Source organism: Xenopus laevis, chromosome 5S, assembly GCF_017654675.1.
Source record: "Xenopus laevis strain J_2021 chromosome 5S, Xenopus_laevis_v10.1, whole genome shotgun sequence".
Classification (NCBI taxonomy): Eukaryota; Metazoa; Chordata; class Amphibia; order Anura; family Pipidae; genus Xenopus; species Xenopus laevis.
The window spans coordinates 115,950,348-115,964,300 of NC_054380.1; the positions used below are offsets into that span (position 1 = coordinate 115,950,348).

The window sequence follows — 13,953 nt, forward strand, 5'->3', positions numbered from 1 at the left end:
ACCCTTGATAAATCTGCCCCTTAGTCATGAGCCCATTTTGCTATTGCTTACATTTTAGATTACTGCCTCTATAGTAATGCTCTTTTAGCAGGTAATAAATAGTTGAATTGATTTCATTTGTGGCTTGCTACACAACACATTAGTATATATTATGCACTAATAGGACTGAAAATAGGATTGAGGTTGAAGAGACATTCTCTGTATATGTTTATAATCTACAGTCTGGTCATTTCCCTATGGGACCAAACTGTAAATTAAATCCTTATAAACAGCGCGTTCTGACGTCATAACGTGCCGTTTATAACAGGGGTCCCCGGCCGTCGAATTTGACGCAGTGTTTCTGAATTTGACGCGGCCGCATTCAAATTGAAAGCCGACGAGCCCGAATTAGACGCCGGCGCACCCGATTTGGACACCAGCAACCAGAATTGGACGCCGACCCCCCTCACAACATTTCACACAAAATGTAGATTATAATGCATATTGTACCCCCTATTGAAATCTATAAAGATATTATAAGTCACCTCGGAGTTATGTGAACTGTATAAAAGCACTCAGCCTTCTGCCTCATGCTTTTATATGGTCACATAACTCCTCTGTGACATAATATCTTTATTAATTACAGTAGGGGGTACATTATCCACTATATAAAGTATTTCACCATTTTTGGTGTTTTATGAGTGCTACTCTCTTGCATTTGAAGCAGAACCAGCAGTTAAGTTTTGCAACTATTAATGTCTGCTATTAGGTGTATGAAGTGCAGTTCAAATTGCAGCCTTTGTAGCAATACACAGGCTTTTATCGATGCCCATAAACTTCAATGCATTTGGCAAATTTTTCGCCCATCACTATATGTGATAGATTGCCTTTATTAACTGCTTGGCGCAATGCCATCCCTTACATTCACTGAAGACAAAGGGTATGCCCTTTCCTTATTACATGAACGAATGGGATGTGAGGCTTGCTTATAAGTAGTATTGTGGGCTGATCAATTACAGGGTGTCTCATTTCTGCAGAGGCAGCACTTTGATCAGCTGTAGGAAATGTTTAACTTACCGCATATATTAGATGTTAGGAACCATATACTCCCAGATTTTGTCAGGCAGTTTGAATGATTTCAACCGTATGTGTATTGCTGTGCCCCGCCCAGGGCCGGCCTTAGGCCAATTGGACCAATTGGGCCCAATTGGGCCCCGCACCTCTGGGGGCCCCGCACTGCCCCTTTCCTTTCTATTTTGTGCCTGTATGCCCTTATTTTCCTAAATACTTGCTGTGTCAGTAGCCAGCAACACTTTGTCTAGGGGCCCCGCCAACATGGTCCCAATTGGGCCCCACATTTGATAGGACCAGCCCTGGCCCCGCCTTATCCTAGCACTCTTTATATACCCGTGCCCGACTCACTGTGACATCATGAAAGGGATGGGGCATGCACAAGTATATAAAAAGGCGCGAGCAGAGGTGGAAGTTGGGCAAAAGAAGGCCGCAAGCAGGGAGAACGGAGGCTAAACCGCACATCAACAGTATCTGTCCCCTTCTATTCATTTTTAATAAATTCATATTGAAAAGTTGCTTAGAATTGTGTTTTCTTTTATTAGGAAAAAAATCTTTTTTTGGGTTGACATATTCTTTAACTATATTTAAACAATTAACCTACAGATACTCGGAGATTTTTAATTTTCATCTGCAGATGCACTGGAATATGATATACAACCCCATGAGCAGCGCCGATCCTGGGGCTGCGGCCGCCTGAGGAAGCAGCCCAGTTGCTGCCCTCCCTCTCCGCGCTTAAAAATCAGCATTGGAGCAGGTTCTATCCGACGGGAAGGCTTTTCGGGGATATAAGTCGCTCGAAGAAGAGGCAATTTTGTTGCCGGGCGACTAAATGTCCCCGAATCTTATCGTGCGCCCGTACCCTTATAAACAAACTGTAGTCATTGACGTTTCAGTGCTGCGTGAGAGGAAAGGGAGTGGGAAATAATAGCGACAAAGGGGATGGAGCAGTATAGATATTTAGGATATTTAGAATCACTGCTACTGTATATACACACAGTTGTGAATATAGATGACCTTGCCAAATGAGTGGATCTTTCAATGTATGGCCAGCTGTATTCCTGTTTGTATTACTTTAAACTATGACTGTGTAAACCTTCATTTGCCCCAGACAATTGACAAAACTTACAAAACAAAGCTTATGATGTTAAAAAAAAAAAAGAAAAAGACTCAGTAAAAATATTTTTGTTTTATTTGTGAACTTTCCCTGAATGAAGGAAAAAATACACAGTAATGGTGTATCCGCTCTTTACAAAGCAAAAATAACATTTTATGGCAGGGCAGGGTTTCTTTTGCAGTTTTTAATTTTTCTTCTTATACACTTGGTGGCACACTTGATCTTCACAAGTTAGATCCTGAAATGAGGAAACAGTATGTTGTAAACTACCATTTTCTGACGGTTATTATTTCCCGATTAAAATAATCTTAGAATTATAGGATCCGTTATCTGGAATACTTCCAAATAAGGGATCATCTGCTAAAAATAATTTAAAGGGTACTTCATCTTTAAGTTAGCTTAAGTATGTTATAGAATTCATTTTTATCTTATATAATATTAGTATTTTAATTTTTTGCCTTTTTCTTTTGACTCTTTCCAATTTATAATGGGGGTCACTGACCCCATCTAACAAACAAATGTTCTGTAAGGCTACAAATGTATAGCTGTTACAACTTTGTATTACTCCTCTTTCTGTTCAGACCCTCCCCTTATTATATTCCAGTCTCTTATTCAAATCAATACATGGTTGCTAGGGAAATTTGGACCATAGCTACGAGATTATTGAAATTGAAGAGCAGATTAAAAAGTGAAATAACTAAAACACCACAAATAATAAATGAAAACTACAAACTACAAATTGTCTCAGACTATTACTCTCTACATCATACTAAAAGTTAATTTAAAGGTGAACAAGTAGTGAGTAGTGAGTAGTCTCCCTGATGACAGTTCAGTTCTTCACTTCCTATGGGATGCTACACTGTGTGGCTAGTTAGAGCCGTCCATACTTACAGTGCATTATATCTCAAACATTTGTTGGCCAGATTATGTTGTAACACTAATTATACTGTAGTTTTACCAGAAAAACAGTCAATACAGCCATAATCTCTGCAATTCCTTGAATGCAATGTGGAACTTTGAAAGTATGGAAATTTGTCGCTGCAAACTTTATTTAAGAAACTCGCAGAAACAAGATACCTTATGAGACATGAACCTGATAAGCTATACAAGTTGAGTGTGCGTTTTTATTTATTTTTTTTTACAAAGGGGTGGGGAGAAATACTCACAAAAACCCATATACTGCATTTTCATTTGGGTAGGAGGTTTAGTTTATTGGTGTCAGCTTGTAGAGAGGTTGTTGGAAAGTAGTTTTCTACCAGAACTGGCCAACCTTTGCTCTTCATGAGAAGCCATCAGCTGACCTTATGTACGGTCATGTTGGCAGTTGCTAGGTAGGGATGCACCGAATCCAGGATTCGGTTCGGGATTCGGCCTTTTTCAGCAGAATTCGGATTCAACTGAATCCTTGTGCCTGGCCGAAGCGAATCCAAATTCTAATTTGCATATGTAAATTAGGGGCGGGTAGGGAAATCACGTGACTTTTTGTCACAAAAGAAGACTTTTTTCCACTTTTTCCTTTCCTGACCCTAATTTGCATATGCAAATTAGGATTCGGTTCGGTATTCGGCCGAATCTTTCACCAAGGATTCGGGGATTCGGCCAAATCACAAATAGTGGATTCGGTGCATTCCTAGTGCTAGGACTCTTAGGCACGAATTTGGCAGGCGCTAGGACCGCGGGAAGCGGCCTTAGGGCGCCAAAGACAGAAATCTTGGCCTGGTTATTTTTACTACTTTATTTAATCTAAATGGTTAGTGGTAGGCCAGTAGATTGCAATGAACTATTGTTCGCCGTACACCAGAATAAAATCTACAAGTCTATGGCCATTAAAGGTGCAGAGAGCAGTAGGGGGTTACAGTCCAGCCCTGTCCTTACTGCCTGCCCTAAGACATATTGGAGGGGTTATTTACTTTACTTTAACCCCTGGATGCAAGTACAAAAGCAACTAGGGGATGCAGAGAGCAGCGATGGCCTTACAATCTGCCCTAAGCAGGCTGCGCCTCCTGCTGCTCTGTATCTTGTACCTTTGAATGATGGGCAAGATACAGGGCAGGGGGGGGATCTACATTCTTTCTGTACTCCCTCTCTCGAATCAAACACTGACTAACGCAGTTCGCAGGTCCATGCATTCCAAAATGGCCATTTCTCTGCAGGTGTTTGCACAATGTCCCACAGTGGGCAAAAAAAATATAGATTGTGGCTTTTTTCTGCATTGTGCACACCTCATGGGGCATTGTAAATTACCCCTAAGCTCTGTAACCCAAGTGATTGCAATTTAAATATGTCCTCTCACCAGGTAGAGTTTATCTCCTTCAAACCAGTGCTTCCAGCCACGGTTGTTCTTCTCTCCCTTCTGCACACAAACAAGGTTGTCGCCTTCCCAAGTTACTAAGGTCTAAAACAGCAATAAAACAACTCTTAGAGTAACACTTGAACCAGACATGAGCATTTTAAGTTCATCCTCGCTTTTCTTGCTGTCTGTGGTTTTTCATGCTCTGTGCTCTACGGTTTATATATTTAAAACAACTGAAGGAATGCAAGGGAGAGGCTTTTAGTTTTTTTATTCACATTAGACAAAATAATTGGGCCTTGTACCAAAGATAGTGTCTGCAAAAGCAAATGTTTTTAATACTGAGCCAAAAGTGGTTTATCTAGACCAGCGTCATACTTACACTCTTGTAGGGCACACAGCAAAGGAATCCTAATAATATCTTGCTAAAAGGTCTCATGCAGAACCATAACAAATTATAAGACAGTTATTGTTTCTGGACTTGGGGGAAATTATTATTATTAGCCCATTTATCCCAGTGGTTGTCTCTAACAGATCAAGTTAGTTATGTTGGATTTACCTGCCATCAGCATTCTCTGCACTAAGCTAACTTCTGCTCCTTGTCAACAAAGGATTCTGCTACATACATACCTTTACCACTCTGTTGTCCAGACCCTTTGTGTGTTCTTCAAATTCAACTCCAACGGTGAAGTTGAGCTCGTAGTTCCTGAATGTGCTGAGGGTCTTTGTTTTGAAGTTGTTTCCATCTTGAACAAACTCTTTAGTCTGGGTAAGATGAGCTGCAATCTTGCGGGTGGCAAAATCGATGTCTGCATGTAACAAATCAGAGGAATGGGGACTAGTATATTCTTGTTGCTTGAATACGACTATTTTCTTTTACACAAGACGCATACTAAAGTTCAACCAAGTTCTACCATTTGCATTTGTATTCTCAGCCCACTGCTGCATTTTTAGTTAAAGGTGTAGTTCTCCTTTAAATTTACATTTGAGGAAGACTGTGATATTTTAAGCAGTGTATTTATTTTACTTATTTTTTGTGAATTTTGTTTAGCAGTTCTCCAATTTGGCATTTCAGCAGTGACCTGGTAGCTAGGGTCAATTTAACCTAGAGCCCAGGATTTGGTTTGAAATAAAGACAGGAATACGAATGTGAGGGCTTATGTGGGAAGATATGTCATACAAAGTAACAGCAGAATTGTAACCAAACAGGTTACAGTGCCTTGGTTGTTGGGGTCAGCGACCCCCCATTTGAAAGCTGTAAAATAGCAGAAAAAGAAGGCAAACAATACAAAATCTATATTAAAAAACAAAGGCCAATCGAAAAGTTTCTAGGAGTGGGACATTCTATAACATACGTAGTAAAAGCTTAAAAGTTTAAAAAATAGAATTTAGGATTTTAGCTTTACATGTAATCATAAAACAATAACAGTTTTGTACTTAATACATGAACCCTTTGGAGACAAAATACCTAAAGCCTTCATGTATCCATCAAAGTTTTCATTCTTCTCCATGACCCAAGTGCCATTGTAATCAGCAGGCATGATGAGACAGAGTGGGTTCAGACACAGCACAAGAACCGTGGAAACCTCGACTGCAGAGAAACTCTTCTTAAACACTGTTTAAATACTTTGGAGGAGAAAAGATTGCTCAAACTCTGATAAAAATGGTTTAAAAGTCACTGATAAGCAGCCAGGAGACATTATCTACATTCATAAGGCCATAGGGCAAGTCTAGGACATTAAACCCTTCATGAATTTACTGTGTTATTAACCCCCTCGGTGTAATATAGATGGCAGATATTAAACGTCAGTGCTTAAAGGGGACGTAAACTTAATAATACGTTTTTACCTAATGACGGAAAGTGTAATTCTATGCTTCTTTCCAATATTCATAAATTACAAAATGGCACATAAGTGTTTTATAGCTAAAATATGCAGGTACTATACATATTGGGTTGTAGGGGGCCAAATTGATGTTTTCTACAATGGCAGAGAAAACGCTCCATTTGCCATTAGCTTAAAGTGGTGGTTCACCTTTGAGATAACTTTTAGTATGACGTAGAGAGTGATATTCTGAGACAATTGCAATTGGTTTTCATTGTTTATTTTTTGTGGTTTTTGAGTTATTTAGCTTTTTATTCAGCAGCTCTTCAATTTGCATTTTAAACAATCTGGTAGCTAGGGTGCAAATTCCCCTAGCAACCATGCATGATTTGAATAAGAGACTGGAATATGAGTAGGAGAGGAGCTGAATAATAAGATCAGGAATATCAAGTAGCAATAACAATACATTTGTAGCCTTACAGAGCATTTGTTTTTTAGAAGGGGGTCAGTGACGCCCATTTGAAAGCTGCAAAGAGTCAGAAGAAAAATCAAATAACTATAAAGCTATAAAAAATAAATAATGAAAACCAATTGAAAACTTGCTTAGCATTGGCCATTTTATAACATACTAAAAGTTGCCTTAAAGTTGAACCACCCCTTTAAATGAAATTGCAACTGAAAAAAAAATGTTTTGCATCACTTTCTGCATTTTGACTCTTGAAACGATGTAGCAGAAGTCAGCTCTTCTACACAGGGCAGCCATCAGGGGGAGACAGGGGGGAGAGTTGTAGGGGGCTCCGAGGGTAAGGGGGGCCCGGCCACGCCACACTTACTTGATTAGCCGGGCCCTTTCTGAGAGCTGCTGACTTCGGGAAGGCATGGACGTTTAAGTGGCCCTGGCCACCAATTTTCTTATAATGTGGGGGGGGCCCTGGCCACCAATATTTTTTAATGGGGGGGGGGCTGACCACAAATGTTATTTTATGGGGGGCCCTGACCACCAATATCTTTTTATTTTTTATTAACATGTGGGAACCCTAGCCACCAATATTTTTTTTGTTTTTTTACTTTGTGGTGGGGGTGGACCTGTGGGGTGGGGAGGGTGGACCTGTAGGTGGGGCTTGTGGTGGGCGCAGCCCAGGGGGCCCAGGAAATTTTGTCGTATGGGGCCCTGTGATTTCTGATGGCGGCCCTGCAAGTCCTACAGCCATGACTTTCCCCCCTCAATTCCTTGCATGCTTCTGTACAGGTTGTTTAAAGGGTGGTTTAACTTTAATTTAACTCTTAGTATGTTATAGAATAGTAATAATTTTTTTTCATTTTTATAGTTTTTTAATTAATTGCCTTGCTCTTTTGGCTCTTTTCAGTTTTCAGATGGGAGATCACTGACCCTATCTAAAACAAATGTTTCATAAGGCTTAGGCTACAAATGTATTGTTATAGCGACTTTTTTATTACTCATCTTTTTATTCAGGCAAACTGGAGAGCTACTGGTCAACCTTTTTTTTAAATTTAGATTTAAAAGTAAACTTTAATATGGTGTAGACAATTATATTCTCAGGCAATCTACAATCAGTGTTCAGTTTGTTTTTATTATTTATTTTATTCTCGATTTTTATTTTGCAGGTCCAATTGGAATTTCAGCCACTATCTGGTTGCTAGGGTATAATAAAACCTAGCAAAGAGGGAGTGTTTGTATACCAGACTGTAAGATAAATAGGAAAGTGCATGTATAGAAAGATAAGCAATAACAATCTCTTCAATATGGGGTGGAAGAGACAATCAACAATCTCACTGCCAATGGCAAATGACAAGTATCCCAAATACACTCTGGATAAATACTTACCAGTTGGTCTTGCTATGGTGCAAAGGGAGAGCTGGGCCACATAGAAGAATAAGGGCCCTTACTCATGGGCGTTTGAAGCTGCGCTCCGGTTTTATGCGTTCAGCCCCAGGAATTCTTTTCAATGCGGCTGTACTCACACAGACGCATGTAAGCGCCAAATGCAGGTAAAATGCAACATGCTGCGTCCCAACCTGTGTTTGGCGCTTACATGTGTCTGTGTGAGTACAGCCACATTGAAAGGAATTCAGTGCGTCTACTCCTGTGCTTACAGGGACCGGGATGTTGCGCTGATGGCCGCCAGAAGAAAGGGACAGTTTACGCATAATGGTTCCACAATATCACTTTTTCCAGATTATTCTATCGCAGTACAGCGGCAACGAGCAACATTTCTGGGAGTCGAGAGGCGCCTTCGATCGGCTGGCTTGGTATACTCAATGGTATTTCCAGCAAAGATGCGCATTGTGGCAGACAACTCTACCCATTTCTTCACTACTTTGGTTGATGTTGATAAGTGGCTAGATGGCAGAGGTGAACGGACGGCCTCACCCAGCGATCAGGGTGGAAACCATGACTGAGCACTGCAGAGTGGTAAGATCCATGCCCCCCACTATCTTCAGTTTGGTCCCTTGCCCCCCTTCTCTCCCTCCCCTGATATGGCTTACTTGCCCTTGTACAACCAGGCCCACTCCCAGTTCTGAATCCACTCTTAAGAAGCACTGCCCATTTTGATTAAAAAAAACTCCCTTTGAACTTATATCTCTGCGAACTGATTATTATTGTAGATAAATAATTATGCACTGCAACATACTTTGTCAAGAAATGTTATTAGTAAATGTATATGTACTTCCACCCTTCTCCATATCTCTGATGGAGCATATATTCTCTGCCCTTGCCACTTTCCCGTCTGTCCCCCTTTGCCTATTGGGTGACTTTAACTCCACTCTGGATGCCCAAAAGGACAGGCTGGGCTTTACACCACTGAGCACTCTACTGCTTTGAGTGACTGGGTAGAGAATGTTGGTCTAGTTGAGCTTTGGAGATGGAAGCATCCCGATACGTTGCAATACTCGTGTCACTCTGCTACCCACAAAACACTTTCCCGAATAGATCTCGCATTAAGCACCCCTGATTGTGCGCAGTATGTCCAGCCAACTGAATACTTGCAAAGGGCCTTCTCGGATCACTCCCCACTTGCACTTACATTTCGTGAGGGAATGGGAAAGACCCATAGCTGTTCGCTGTTAAGTCCTCTTTGGCTCTCAAATCTGCAAGTGCTTGAACAGAGTCAATGAGATTACCAAAATTATTGGGAAATAATTCTGGGTCGGCCTCATTTGGTACTCTTTGGGATGCATCTAAGGCAGTTGCCCGGGGAACATTGATACACGTTATCTCAGTAGCACGCCACATCACCCAAAAAGAGGTGTCAGAAGCATCCGAGGCTCTCGTCCAAGCCGAAGCTGCATATGCAAGAAGCAGCCTTTCTTGATAGCCCCATTACTAAACAAGAAGTTCAAGATGCCATAGCAGGGCTCCCCCCTGTGGTACAAAGCCCAAGGCAATAGTGCTCTTGATAACTTATGCACAACACTAGCAGACGCCATTGAGAAAGATACCCTGCTCCCATCATTCGATTCTGCATTAATAATACTTATATTAAAGGAGGGAAAGGATCCAGAAAAGTGGGATTCTTATTGCCCCATATCCCTAATAAATACAGACACGAAAAATATTTGCCAAAATTCTTGCTACTAGATTACCGAAAGTGGTCACAGCTATAATACACCCTGACCAGTCAGGATTTATGCCTCAAAAGTCAACAGCTATAAATCTCAGAAGACTCCATACCCACCTGCAAATTGATCATAATAATAAAGGCTCTAGAGTAGTGGTATCCATTGACTCGGCAAAGGCTTTTGATTCAATTGAGTGGCAGTACCTGTGGGCAGCAATGCAAAGTTTGGCTTTGGACCAAACTTTATCAAGTGGATCCGATTGCTATATAAATCTCCCTTGGCGCAAATTAGAGTGAACAATATTAACTCAAAACCTTTTCAGCTATCACGGGGAACGGGACAGGGGTGCCCTCTGTCACCCCTTTTGTTTGCAATTGCTATAGAGCCACTAGCCCTCAAGATTCATCGTCAGAAGAAATTCAGGGCTTTAAATTGGGCACTTTAGAGGATAAACTAGCCCTCTATGCAGATGACCTATTACTATTTCTTGGTAACCCTGACCAATCGCTTGTGAGTGCTCTGCATATATTGGATGATTTCCGAAATTTCTCAGGACTAGCTATAAATAGGGAAAAATCTGTAATTATGCCCCTTGACACCCTCCCAGCCCAGACTGACACCATTATGGGATTGAAGCGTGTAACAAGCTTCAAATATCTGGGCATTCATGTTTCCACTGAAACCAAGTCCTTCATGGCCAATAATCTAGAGCTTTGCTTTAAACAAGCACTCTCACCCTGGACTAGACTACCAGTGACTATCTGGGGCCGAGTTAACATATACAAAATGGTATACTTGCCAACATTTTTATACGCATTGCTTAATGTGCCTGTCCAAATTCCACGGTCATTCTTTAAAAAAGTCCCCTCTCTACTCATCTCCTTTCTTTGGGCCGACAAAGCGCACAGACTATCCTGGGTGGCTTTAACTGCTCCGGTAGACAAAGGTGGTCTTGGTCTCCCACATCTTTTTTTTCTACTATATGGAGAAATGCCAATCTTTAGGTACCCCAAAAAAACATCACAATCAGCAATAATTTTGTGACACTTGCCAAAAGACTTTATTTACCATGATACCATTTATTTACCAAGACTCTATTTACCATGAAGTTCTTCTCTCACAGGCCGGTGCCTTTTTTTTTCAATTAATAGAACCAGCTTGGGAAAAAAAGTAAACTATCTAACTAAATTGGGATACCTAAAATATTAGTGTGCTGCAGCGAAGCCACTTAGTTGCATTTTGCATGTATCACTAAACTTCATTTTAATTCCTGTTTTGAGCTTATGCCACTTTGATAAATTCCCCCAAGTTTTACCTTAGTCCAATCAAAGTGATCACAAAAAACATTTTGTTGGGGGGCAGGTGCATAGCTTTAACTCCCCAAAGTTGTGACCCATGGTTCAGCCCTCTCCTCTTGCAAATTCTCAGCACAGACACAGGACCATAATAATGGATCCTACCAGGTCAATACCACGCCACTTTCCCCTTTGGTTCCTTCTTAACAACAGGGTCTTCTCCATTAGGGATGAGGAACCTATAAACATGGGGACCCAGGAAAGTGCTCTTTCTGTCTATTCCTCTATTGGCCCTGATGCAAACCCTTCACAAATATACTTGCTGGTTCTACATGTACAACATTGTATATAAGCACCTCCCATAGCAGTGCAGGGCACCAAGGATATATGAAAAAACCTAACATCCTGCTAAATCTTGTTGTTCAATTTTTAGTATGATTCAAACAGAGATATTCTGAGAAAATTTGCAATTAGTCTTCATTTTTTATTTATTTATTTTAACTATTTAGCTGTTTGTTCAGCAGCTGTCACGTTTGAAATTTCAGCAGCTACATGTAGATCTATGCACTTTGTCCTAGATTTTGTCTTATTGGATGCGACTGTTGAATCGATTGTGATTCAGAATGCACTGGGCTCTATGCTGTCATCTCAAATGAAGCGAAATTAACAGCTTTATTAAGGGAATTTTTATTGTATATTGTGAATTTGTCCCAAAGTAAATGTACATATACTATGAATCAGCAGAAAAAAATATGGGAAGATACTGGAGGCATCTTTAGAGGTACAGATCTTCTCTGCTAAAGGAATTTGGTCACATTGATCTGTGTTATGGAAACTACAAGTGTAGCATATCTAGCTTAATTCTTTGTTGAGTTTTACTTATCTTTGAAAACATATATATATAAATATATATATATATATGCTGGTGCACACAGGGAATTTTTTCAAATAAACTATTCATTATTAAATCAACGTTTCGATTGAGAAAGGCCCCAGCAGAGGATCGAAACGACGATTTAATAAAGGATAATTTATTTGAAAAAATTCCCTGTGTGCACCGGCATCTCCTTACCTGTATATTGAAATTCTGGGAGCACCAGGGTATATAATTAATCGGCAAGTGTGTGCAATAGCCTTGGAATGTGTGTATACATATATATATATATATATATATATATACACACACACACACACACTGGTATCTATTTTCAGATAGAAATGAGAAATATGATGGCATGTCATTAGAGAACAAGCAATTATATTTTCACTCTCGTTAACTGGACTTTGCTCCTTTTCATATACAGCCATGAGTATGTGTGTATTGGCCACGGTTGTATTTTGAGTATTTTTTCCCCTGGTTAAGTGCCGCTCCCTATCATATTTATTATTTTACTTGGGTGGGTTATTTCTACCTTCAGTAGCTTGTTTATTACTAATCTACAGTATGTAGGCTCATGATCGTACATTCAGTGAATCCTTTTTCATCTCTTTTGATTAATCTATTTTATCTTGTCAGAAGCTGGACATATAAGAGGGCTTATTTGTTTCCTTTGTAAATCATCCCAAGCAAGTTTATGAAGTAAGGGATGAAAGTGTTCACAATTAGTGATGTCCGAATAAATTCGCCAGACACAAATTTGCGTTTTGCCGTGCATCAGAATTGTTGCACATCAAAATTGTTCAGACTCCCATTGACTTTAATGCATTTGGACCAAATAGTCCCATGTATAAAAATTGACGTGCGTCAAAATTATTTTGACGTCCATTTGCGTTTGGCACAGATTCGCCCATCACTATTCACAATGTCCAAAACAATTATTTTTCGCTTTACATCTGTCATGGGTACACTCTGACATAAGTGTTTAAATTCTTCCAGCACATTTTGAATGTGTACCAAACTAAGAAACGGTTATGTAGATGTACCGCCCAACTGTCCCGCTTTCTGCAAAACAGTCCCGATTTTGACAGCTGCCCGCAGTCAGTGCTTCTCTTTGATATCCTGCACTGACGCCAGAAAAAGATACAACATTTCTGAAACTTAATTAAATAAGAGGCTTTTTGGCAGAGAACCTGAATACATAGCACCTGCACTTACATTTGTAACAATTTAAGATAAGCAAAGATAAGCAAGTCTCTTGGGAGAACCGAGATTCACAACTTAAAGGGCAATTCACCTCATTGTTATAACACGTAAAACTGCTAGAAATATGTTCACACTTTAATAACCTACCAAATTTAGTAAAATGGATATGATAGTTAGGGGGTATGGTCACAAAATGGGCATGGTCAAAAAAATGTTGCCACTTTGCAGGAGGCAAATCTTTTTATCCATCTGTACACTTTTGAAATGTTGAGAGTTATATGTAGAGGAGAGGTGGGTGCATTTCAAAATAGATATGCTATGCCCACCTAGATATGTCTCTCAACCTCCTGTCATGGGACGTGCCATCCAGAATGCTCAGGGCCTGGGGTTATCTGGATAAGGGATCTTTTTGAAATTTAGATCTCCATATTTTAAGTCTATTAAAATAATTACATAAAACCAATAGGATAGTTTTGCCTCAAATACAGAATAATTATAAGGTACTGTTTTATTATTACATAGAAAAGAAAATGTTTTTAACATTTTGAATTTGATCAAAATGGAGCCAATAGGAGTTGACCTTCCCATAATTCAAAGCTTTCTGGATAATGGGTTTCCAGATAATGAACCCCATACCTGTGTGTAGATATTTCAGGGAGAATTGGGGGTGAAAGATCTTGTAATGGTTCTGATTCCTTCGGGGACACACAAGA

At 40.0% G+C, this 13,953-nt stretch overlaps 1 protein-coding gene across 1 annotated transcript; it reads right to left on the bottom strand.

Annotated features, from left to right (window-relative positions):
• Window positions 1-2,224: 2,224 nt before the first annotated feature.
• On the bottom strand, window positions 2,225-6,074 carry rbp2.S (retinol binding protein 2 S homeolog). Its single transcript, XM_018264810.2, has 4 exons — window positions 5,926-6,074; window positions 5,088-5,266; window positions 4,461-4,562; window positions 2,225-2,405 (listed from the first exon to the last, which is right to left on the bottom strand). The coding sequence occupies exons 1-4, from the start codon at window positions 5,996-5,998 to the stop codon at window positions 2,352-2,354; spliced, it is 408 nt and encodes a 135-aa protein (XP_018120299.1). The 5' UTR covers window positions 5,999-6,074; the 3' UTR covers window positions 2,225-2,351.
• Between the last annotated feature and the right edge of the window lie 7,879 nt (window positions 6,075-13,953).